Source organism: Centroberyx affinis, unplaced genomic scaffold (genome assembly GCF_046629955.1).
Source record: "Centroberyx affinis isolate AG114_WGS23_722 - 3 ecotype Tasmania unplaced genomic scaffold, CSIRO-AGI_Caff_v1 ptg005295l_1, whole genome shotgun sequence".
Classification (NCBI taxonomy): domain Eukaryota; kingdom Metazoa; phylum Chordata; class Actinopteri; order Beryciformes; family Berycidae; genus Centroberyx; species Centroberyx affinis.
In genome coordinates, this window is record NW_027282638.1 from 43,032 (window position 1) to 54,024 (window position 10,993).

Here is a 10,993-nt window from a genome sequence, read left to right on the forward strand (position 1 = left end):
TTTCAGTTTGACGTGTTTTGAACTAACTTCAGTTCGCTCTGCCGGTCGCACCAGTTCCAGTTCTGTCACCGCTCCTTTTTTTTTTTTTACAGCAGGGATCCACAGGCGGTGAGCTGCAGCAGGCAGGAGCAGAAACAAATGAACGGGAGCTTTACGAGCAGCCGAAAATCCTGAAATCAACACGTCTGACCTTTAAAAGCAGTGACTTCTTATTGCACTTCATCGAGCTGTTGACTCTCTGTCTGGACTCATCAGTGGATGTTGGTTTGTTTGGGAAGCTGTGGTGAATTCTGTGTTTTATTGTGCTTTTATGCCATGGTTTTTATTGTTTTTATGGTATCTTTTTTTCTGTTTTTATTGTACCTGAATGAAAAGATACATTTTCTTTAAGGGACAGTAACATTTTGGACTGAACTGATCAGGATCAGATGAGTTGTAGGAGTTCAGACGGGACTTTCTGTCTGTATGATCTCACACCTTCATTATAATGGACTTTTATCATTGTGAGTGTTTGTATGGGTTGGTGTAAAGTGTGTGTGTGTGTGTGTGTGTGTGTGTGTGTGTGTGTGTGTGTGTGTGGGGGGGGGGGTATTTCCATGTTTACTTTAGCCATGACAGCTGTGCTTAATAGAGCTGGCTATGGCAAATACATAAGTTGTATTGTAAAGTGCTTCATAATGGGATATTAGAAAAATAAGAACACATAAAACAGCAAACAACATAGATAGTAAAACACAGTAAAATAGTAAAATGTTGAGAAGACACAGACACAACCAGAGCCGTAGAAATTAACTGTGTCTTAAGCGCACACACACAGACACACACACACACACACACACACACACACACACACACACACACAGCTTAAACTAGCTCTTTCTCCCATAGGACTTGTTAACTGCCTTCCTGTCTGTCCTCACCTTGGTAACAACATAGCGGATTTACATCCATAGAGACATGACATAAAACACGCATACACACACACACACACACACACACACACAGGGGTCTTATTATAAAGTCTGTGTTTACCTCGCAGCCCCGCCCTGATCCATGCCAACACACACCGACCTCTGGATATAAAGACAGTCAGAGATGAGAGTTACGGTTCGAACATTTGTTTATAACTGTAAATAACACATATTTTTGCACTACTGCATATTTGCACTCTGTTTATACAATCACACTCAACATCCTGCACTGATGCCAGATTAATGACTCCGATGTCATTGTATGTGTTTATATTATATTGTCGGTGTATGGGCATATACTGTATATGAATGTATGTATAGGCTGTATAGGCTCTTGGAGCTGGGGCTTTTAACCAAAGTCAAATTCCTTGTATGCGTGCATACTTGGCCAATAAAAGCCTGATTCTGATTCTGAATAGACAAAACAATAAATGAACTATGATCATAGATTTCCAATTAGAATTTTGTTTAACTTTCTATCCCCAACTGCCATCTCTCTGCCATTTTTAAGGTGATGTGAGGTGTTTCTGAAAAATAAGTTTTCAGCCCAAGACAATGAGGGATTCAAGCAGATGGTGGTGAATCCCTTCAAAATTCATTCTATTCCTGTACATATTCCTGTATTTGTATTAAACTTGGTGGATTAAGTCATTCTAAAGCACCTAGGCTGGCATTTGCTGGTCGTCTTGCGCCATCTTGTGGCCAAAAGACCAAAGGAAATCAACTGCTGTCAACAAGAGCCGGAGGTATTGATCCCCTGTGGAGTGTGGAGGATGAAAAGAGAGTTTTTGTGTCTCAGCTCGGTGAGAGAGAGAGGGGAGAGAGGTTGTATGTGAGATAAAGAGTGTATGTATGTGTGTGTGAGATATAGAGCATATGTGTACCTACAGTCTGTGTATGTACTGTATGTATGCGTGTGTGTGTGTGTGTGTGTGTGTGTGTCTAAACTGCCTGGTGGTGTGTTTAATTAAACGGTCACAGCATGGAGTTGGTAATCCTGTCCAATCCCTGCTTCCTGCTGCTGTAATCCAGTCTGCACCGCTGCAGCGTACACACACACACACACACACACACACACACACACACACACTTTCTCTCTGTCAGGGAAATTTTGGTTAATTTTGGGTAATTTTGCTCTAAGAATAGCATCAGTTTGATGCAGTTAATGTGTGTTATTGGTCAAAAATGCGAAACCTTTAACATCTGAAGAGAAACACACACTTAAATGCAATAAATCGCTCCATAGAAAATAGCTGAGTGACTTAATTTGTAATTTTTGTTTGGATTTTTGGAGTCACTTCACCTGGCACTCGTCAGCTGGTTGAACAGTGAGGAGAGTTTTATGTACAGAGGCGCTGCAGAAGCATTCCAGCGCCCCCTAGTGGCAATGTTGGAAGACCGTCACGCAAGTCCAGCACAACGTCCTACTTCAGTTTACTGCTGTCAACACTGAAAACACCATGGTCACCTTCTGTTGTGTGGCAGTCTGTTCCAATTGAAGAGAAAACGACGGAGAACCCTGGTCGTCTACCCCCCCCCCCCCCCCCCCCCCCTCCCGACCCCCCGACCCCCCGACCTCCACACCCTTACTTTCCACTTTCAAACTATACTGAACAAAAATATAAACGCAACACTTTTGTTTCTGCTCCCATTTTTCATGAGTTGAAATAAAAGCTCTAAGTCTTTTTCTATGCACACAAAAGGCTTATTTCTCTCAAATTTTGTTCACATATTTGTTTAAATCCGTGTTAGTTAGCACTTCTCCTTTGCCAAGATAATCCATCCACCTGACAGGTGTGGCATATCAAGATGCTGATTAAACAGCATGATTATTGCACAGGTGAGTCTTGGGCTGCTCACAATAAAAGGCCGCTCTAAAATGTGCCGTTTTATCTTGAAAAAAGACATTTATTAGGCACTGAACTATGGATCTCACATGACTAGGGCTACAGATATGCATTTTTTGAAAACCAGTCAGTATCTGGTTTGACCACCATTTGCCTCATGCAGAGCGACACATCTCCTTCACATAGAGTTGATCAGGTTGTTGATTGTGGTCTGTGGAGTGTTGCTCCACTCCTCTTCAATGGCTGTGCCAAGTTGCTGGATATCGGCGGGAATTGGAACACGCTGTCGTACACGCCGATCCAGAGCGTCCCAAACATGCTCAGTGGGTCCCAAACATGCTCAATGGGTCCCAAACATGCTCAATGGGTCCCAAACATGCTCAATGGGTCCCAAACATGCTCAATGGGTCCCAAACATGCTCAATGGGTCCCAAACATGCTCAATGGGTCCCAAACATGCTCAATGGGTCCCAAACATGCTCAATGGGTCCCAAACATGCTCAATGGTTGACAGCTTAGATCTTTTATTTCAACTCATGAAAAATGGGAGCAAAAACAAAAGTGTTGCGTTTATATTTTTGTTCAGTATACTTCCTGTTTCTAGTCCTGTCTCCTCCACCTGATCCTTTCCTTCAGGGGAATCACGTGCATAATTTGCATTTCAAGACATCACTCTCATTTCAAGACATTTTGGGAGACCAGGCTGAAGTTAGACACTTGTTTCCCGAAATCTTCTGTGTTCTGTTATACAGCGGCAGCTGCAGCAGAGTCCTCCTTCATGCATTTATCCTGCAGTCATACTGTAGAAAATTCTTCCTTGAAAGGTATGCAGATATAATACAAAGGACTATATTCTAACACAAAACTCCAGTGTCTCTAAACCAGTGGTTCTCAACCACCAGGGCTCCTTGAGGGGGTTCGAGGGGGTCCCCAGCAAATTGATCTATTGTTAAACTTCAGCATTATTTAATTTACAAGAAGTTAACACAAACAGAGAATGTAGAAGAATGACTGTTTTGATCATAGTTTCTCTGTTATCTCTCTACCTACAATACAGACAGTCATGGAATTCTGGACAAAATCATATCTGACAATAAAAATATTCTCAGATTTGGGTCCAAGAGACAAAATCTCATCAAATGGGGGTCTGTGGCTCTAATGTGGACTAAACTAGGGTCCTTGATATGAAAAAGGTTGAGAATCACTGCTCTAAACTACTTACTAGATCACTCCTTGTAACTTCAGATGACTGATTCTACCAAATAATTCCTCTTGGGGATGCAGCTAAAGTGCAGCAGTAGTTCAGCAAACATGTAGTAAAAGTGGGACTTCTACAACGTCTTCTTCTTTAAGTCAAGAAAAGACAAAGATCCTTTTCACCACTCCCTAAGTTTATCTTTAAAAAAAAAAAAGGTTTTCTGTATAGTGTGTGAGTTGAAGGCAGTGTGGTATTATCCTCTCCAGACTCCCTGGAGCAGAAGATGAAAGTAGAGGAGGTTCAAAGTTAATTTTCTACTTGAAACTGAAGTGAAGAGGAAAAGGATCAAAGAGAGAGCTGTGATTCTGAAAGACAGCAGAGTCGCATATATTTATCCAAAACCTGTTAAATAGGTTGGATAGACATAAAATAAAAACACAAAACATCAAATAAAAAAAAAAAAAAACAGTTTGCTCTCTTCAAGTATGTTGCCAAAAAATGTAAATAGTGGATCTCCAGATGCGAGTTTCTATTTGAAGTCTTTTATGATCTGTCCGCGGTTTTAAAGTTTCAGTAAAGGAAAAAGTAAATTTCATGTGCAGCAGAGTGTCCTGGTGGCTAGAAAGTCCCGCCTGGAACAGAAAGGCCACAAGTTTGTTCCCCGCAACGGCCAATGTGTCCGGTCGAGAGTCCTTGAGGAAGACGCTCACAGAGTTTAATTCTCTTTGGGGAAGAAAAGCTTGTTGAAAGTTGTCGTTTTCACGCCCAGCACCCACGTTGTTTAAATAGCAAATGTACTTGCGCCCATCTTTGCGCCCATGGTCTGAAAATGAGGTGTGGTCAGGCTCATTGTTGGTGCATTGCTATCTTGAGGCAGCGGAAAGCAATTGCGCCATTGACCAACAAAAACCTGGTCTAAAGTCTGGCGCAGTATTTTCCTGCTATTTAAAGGGCGCATTATTCAGATAGTAAGATGTCTCTCTCTCTCTCTCTCTCTCTCTCAATCACACACACAAGGTTACCATGCAAAATAGAAAAATTGGATCATCTACTATGAAAATTTGCACTTTACTTCGTTCCTGACATGTACAGTATGTTGTTGCCAAATTGCCATATGCTTTCACCATTACGCAGTGCCAAATGCGCAACGTTCATGTCCCGTTAACCATCATCACACATTGCCAATTGCTAAATATGCAATCTACAACCAAGAAAAACACAGTAAATATGTAAAAAGCACAGCCCAACAAAAAGTCATGAAAATAAACTGCAAAGGCATCTTACCTTCACCCGACGCACAACGCAGGCCGACCCGCACACACACACATCGCCATCGCGTATGAGCAGATCCGTTTCCTCAGCAGAAAACCATTTGTTTCTCCAACTTGCCGAATCCACCTTTTAAATAGAAATGCGCCAAGGTGCAAGCGCACCTGGCTCTTAAAGGGAATGGGAGATGACACTCTGATTGGTTGAGTTCATGTTACGCCCAAAACACACCTATGATTAATTAAGGGACTTAGTACAACCCCTTTGCACCTTGCGCCTTATTTTGCGCCCACATTGTGCGTCGTTTAACTAGCAATTTGGATTTGGACACGCCCTAAATGCACCATGCGCCATGCACTTTAGACCATGTGCCATGGATCGTTTAAACAGGGCCCTCAAAGTCACTTAGCTAACTGACATGGAGAGAACACTGCTCTGCTGAAGGCTGTTGTCAAACAGATTGGCGAGGCGACTCTCCCAAATCTGTATTTCTTTACGGCCCATAAACAAACTCCAACTGGAGAAGCAGATCTGTTTTAGGCGGTCGAATAAATGCTGTTAGTAGTAGCATTATTTTACAAGCTTTGCTTAGCTAATGGCTAACGTATGTATCGACAAACACTGCAGCTGCAGCTCTATCAGCACTTTCAAAACCAACTTAAAAAGTCTGTTAAAAGCTGCTCAGCTCTGTACTCACTGACTTTGATATTCTATATTATGGTCTTCATGACTTTTTTTTTTTTTTGACAAACATACATTTGTGATGTACTTTTGTGTGTAGTTTTGTATTTTGTGTCTTGTGTGTTCTTTTTTGTATAACTTTGTATGTTGTTTTTACTCTGTACTGTTTGTTATTGTGCTGTTTCTACAGGGACTACAGATGCGAATTAGCTTGCAGCTATAATCTGGTACGGTGCATCAAATGGTGACATTTATGTTTGAACTGTACATTGTCCCTTTTAAATAAATAAATAAAATAAATAAACACTGCCCCAGATTTTAACTAAACTAAAATAATGTTTTATTGTAGCGTTAATATCTTGAGCACCTTACCTTGTTGTACTGCTTTGTCCTCATCAGGAAAAAAAATTCTGCTGTTGCTTTGGTTGAAAGTTGACAATTCAAAGGCTACAATAATGTTACTATTGTTTTTTAAAAAGCAGCTTACTACATTTTTATAGATAGAGTAATTTCCGGTAATTTTTTAAGAAAATCCCCATGATGCAATGCATGTTACAATTTTCTACTGTACAGTGCTTTTATAGATTTTACAGTTTTTTAGGGTATTCTGAAGTAATTAACCATAGCTTTTACAGCAAGGGTTAGTAGTATACAGCATTGTTAATATATACAGTAGTATCCTGTAATTTCTAAGAAAATCCCCATGATGCAATGCATGTTACAGTTTTCTACTGTATAGTGTTTTTAAGCTATTTTATTGTGCATTCTGAAGTAATTAACAGTGCATTTTAGCCTGAGTATTGGGAGTGAATACTTTTACAAAATGCTTTTTTCTGTTGTTGAACTTTTATAACTTAACACAAATTTCTTTATTTCCCGTTCCACTTTGACAGAAAAGAGTACTTTGTGAAGATTTTAAATATAGCCAAATTAATATTGGTTACAGATAACATACACTAGATAGAGTCTACAGCATTACATTGAGGAGAAGTTCATCATTCATACCGCTTGGTTGGATTGTTTTAATTGTAAAAATCCAACAAGCTTCACGTTTTTTTTTTTTTTTTAAAGGCTCTCTGTGTTGCCTCCCCTCTCTGGAAGTCTGACTTTTTCCAATGCCACAAAAATGAAATGTCTTCAAGTCATGTTTGAAATCATTAAAATGGACTGCCACTGGATAGGTACGCTGAACACTGCTTCTGTGTTCACTAATGCGCTGTTTAAGAGCCATAGCACAGGGGCAAGTATGGAGGACCACAAGTGTCACAGAAATAGTAATAAAGCATTTCATTAATTAATAACTAATTGTACAATAAAAACAGGCATTAATACATTTGTTTACAAATTAATCTATGAATAAATAGACTAAATTACAAAGTAATTCATTATTTGATATTTTAATGGGCAATAAAAAGAGAAATTATAAAAATAATTTACAAATGAAATATTAATCCATCAATTAATAGTTCAAATTAAAAAGGAATTTACAAAAACAACCATAAAACAGTCAATAAGTACATCATTTAAAAATACATTAATGAATTCATAAATAAATAATGGAATTTAAAAATCTATTTGAAAATGCAGTTCAAAAAGAGAAATAACTAGATTCACAAACTGAATTAAGAATACAGATTTTAATCAGACATTTCAAAGGGCAATTTCCTTTCCCATTTGCATTTCCATTTCCCCGCTGCTTTTCCTATTAGCTATTCGATTTGCTTAGTCATTTAGCTTCTAGCACTAGCTCAGGTTCCTGCTGATGGGAATTTAGTGTGTGTGTGTGCTGTTTTCCTGATCAGTGTACACCTGTTCTTAAGGTGTTCTTAATGTATTCTTTCATTTTGTTTCATTCCGTTAGCCATATTAATCTTTGTTTGCCGACTCTCAACAGCCACTGCACACCTGATTGTCCTGGAAGGGGGATTCCTCTGAGTGTAGCCCTTCCTACGGTTCCTTACTTTTGTTTTTTCTAATGAGGTTGTCATGGACGTTTTTTCTTGTGCTCAGTTGAGGGTCTAATGCTGCAGGTGTCGTTTTCATTTATTGTTTTACTAATGTGGTTGTTGTGACGCCCTTGGAGACTTAGCCTCCTTTAGTCCCTGTATGGAAACATTTCTTTCAGACAGCCTGCCTGTACCTATTTCACCTTGTTTCACAGATAGACAGCAAATGTTAAACCTGACCATGATATTCATGAAACTTATTTTTGGACTCTCAACTGGAAGCAGCACACACATTATTTTAAAAGACGTAGTAGCCTTTAGTCGTATGGAAAAATGACTTTCAGACAGAAGATACAAATTTGTAAAATGTTGTTAGCCAGCATCGTTTCAATTATATTACAGTGATTTTGGCATGGAAAGAGATGATAGCTAAAATGTTTTATATTTTATGTCTCTAGTAATTTGAGACTCAGACACAAGAGATCATTTCCATTTGTTTAATCACCACAATTTTGCAGAACATTTGATAAATCATATAAACATGGAAGTAATTTATTGTTAGGTTTCATCAGTATCAGTATCACAACATATTTCTGGTATCATAAGTGTATATTTCATATATGTGCTGTACTGTTCTGAGGAGCTCAAAAAGAGCAGTTTCTTATTGTTAGGTAGATTTTTCTATCTTCAGTATCTTCTGGGAAGTCCTTTCGGTCTGTAACGGTTGGGATTGCCTCCGTTGCGTCCCCATTCATTAGCTCTCCGATCTGCAGCCAAGTCCTTAGCATCTCGACCCCTCATTTTATTAAAGTTCTCTCTGCCATCACTAAATTAAGAATACAGACATTGAATGTTAGTATCGGACAACACAGCAATGATATTTTTAACAGATCTACAATTGAGATCAATTATAACATTCTCCAGACCGCAGAATTATCTCTATATTTACGTAAAGAAATATTCACAAAGCGCTTCTCTGGGTATCACTGATTCTGTGCTGTTTGGCGATCAGGATTAGAATTGAAATTCAAAATAAAGATACTAAATACCAATCAGAAATTGGAAGACGAAGCGCTCTTTTGCTCTGCTCCATGTGCTAACCTACCAAAACAAAGCTTTTGGAAGAAACTTACCCTGGCTTGGTGTGCCATAAGGTTAGTGGATCTAACTGCAGACTGTGAAAGTGACTTCACATTCATTTTTGTTCTTCAAGTTCTCACATCGTATTTTACAAGTTCTCACATCAAGTCTACAAGCTCTATGACGCATTTTGCGACATATTTACCTTCATACTAAACCCCTGCAATCCTTACACAGATACACTTTAAAAAGAATGGATAAAAAGCCCATCCAGTATAATCACTGTAATATACGTCAGAAACACAACTTTTTGAGTTTTGAGAGATTTCATTCGAATGTGTGTCTTGTTTTCAAGATTTTACACAATTTAGCCTCTCCTCCACAGCGAGCAGCACCGACTCCTCTAGAACTCCTGCAAGAGGAAACCGCTCTGCAGCCTTCTGTCGCTGCTTTTGGACAGTCTGCTTTCTGATAAGGGAACTGAACAGTGCAACACACTTCCAGCTGATATTAAGAGTTGCAGTTCCTTTAGCAGTTTTAAAGCTGAATACAAAATCTGGCTTAAAGCTAAAAAAAAGAACATGTAACCACTAATTGCAGACTGTAACTGACCTAATTTTTAAAGCATATGCACTTTGCATTGGTTTTAAAATTTTGTACACTTCAATGTCTATTGTCTATTATGTGTTAGTATTGTGTGTTTGTATTTGTGTGGATTGTATATATGTGTGTTTTCAATTGTAACCTGCCAAGAGACTGCAGATGAAAATTAGATAAACCTGGTATATAGTAACATTCATGTGTAACATTGTACATGGTCCCTTACAAATAGATACATAAATAAATAAGACATTAACCAACAATATATAATGGGATATAACTTTTGATGCTGACCTGATTTTTCTAGCTGCCCATCTGCCTCCTGGTCCTCTTTGAGCAGCATCATAGTTTCCCCTGGCATGAAAGTATAAGTCTGACTTTTTCCAGTTTGCCTTCCTCATGTCACTATATGCACTCACCATGTCACGAGCTCCTGCACAGAAGGCAAACAGTGATGGATTTTTGACAAGTGAACTAAAGAGTTCATATAAACATGAGGCATGTCATGCAAAACACAAAATATTGGAGATGTCACATTAAAGTGAGACACATTGCTATTATGAAGGCCAGGAAAAAGTCAAGCTTCTAACCTTGAGCAGCTTCGATGGGAAACCGGAACCACTGGGCATGGGTTTCCACAAGGAGAATCAGAACAAGTCCTGCGAGGAGCAACTTCATGGCTGTAGGTGTCTAAAAGGGAAAAAACAATAATAAGTAACAAATTCTAAATCAAAACTGCAAAAAACTATGTACATAGACTTATGCTCTTCCTCATTACCAGTAAAAATTCTAAGTTAATTTGCTGCTGAAGAGTTTAGAGTAAGCCTTACTGGTCTGACTGGATACTGGAGACTCTTGTCAGGACTTTGCTAACCTGACTCCTCTTATATACTGTCCTGGAAAGAGCTTGGATGTGAGGTTTCTAGATGATGATGATTATGCAAACAATAAAAGTGCATCAGTGCAAGAGACTGCTTGCCACTAATCATCAAAAATATGCTTCCCATTTTCACAGTCCTGACCTCAATCAGTTGCACTCTCCAGATATAGTGCAAGAACATCATGCAGTCATGCAAGAACATTTTCGTATTCTTATGTTAAATTTCTCTTACTTTTTTCGTGAGGTGCAGTTCACAAAGCAGTAGTAGCAGCAATTGTGTTTTAGTGGAATAAACCTTTAAAAGTATGTGTTGTAGTAGAAACAGTGTTATAATACAGTGAAAGTCTATGAAGTGCATCAAGCAGCATGTATGTCATCGTTCCTGCTTTTATTAAGATATAAAGTAACTGAATGGAGAGATGATCAGATAACATATCAAAATAATTTTGATAAATACAGGTCTTGACCTGAATAAACCCGAACAAACAGCCAGATAACATCAGGATCAAAGTCCAAACAGT

The 10,993-nt window shown here is 38.8% G+C and overlaps 1 protein-coding gene across 2 annotated transcripts; it reads right to left on the reverse strand.

Annotated features, from left to right (window-relative positions):
• Positions 1–8,419: 8,419 nt before the first annotated feature.
• LOC139667099 (serum amyloid A-5 protein-like) lies at positions 8,420–10,511 on the reverse strand. Of its 2 annotated transcripts, none has more exons than XM_071546503.1 (4): positions 10,423–10,511; positions 10,183–10,282; positions 9,887–10,025; positions 8,420–8,738 (listed from the first exon to the last, which is right to left on the reverse strand). In XM_071546503.1, the coding sequence occupies exons 2-4, from the start codon at positions 10,268–10,270 to the stop codon at positions 8,600–8,602; spliced, it is 366 nt and encodes a 121-aa protein (XP_071402604.1). In that variant the 5' UTR covers positions 10,271–10,282; positions 10,423–10,511; the 3' UTR covers positions 8,420–8,599. The 2 variants fall into 2 exon arrangements, with proteins under 2 accessions (XP_071402604.1, XP_071402605.1); XM_071546504.1 differs by having other exon boundaries at positions 10,467–10,483.
• Between the last annotated feature and the right edge of the window lie 482 nt (positions 10,512–10,993).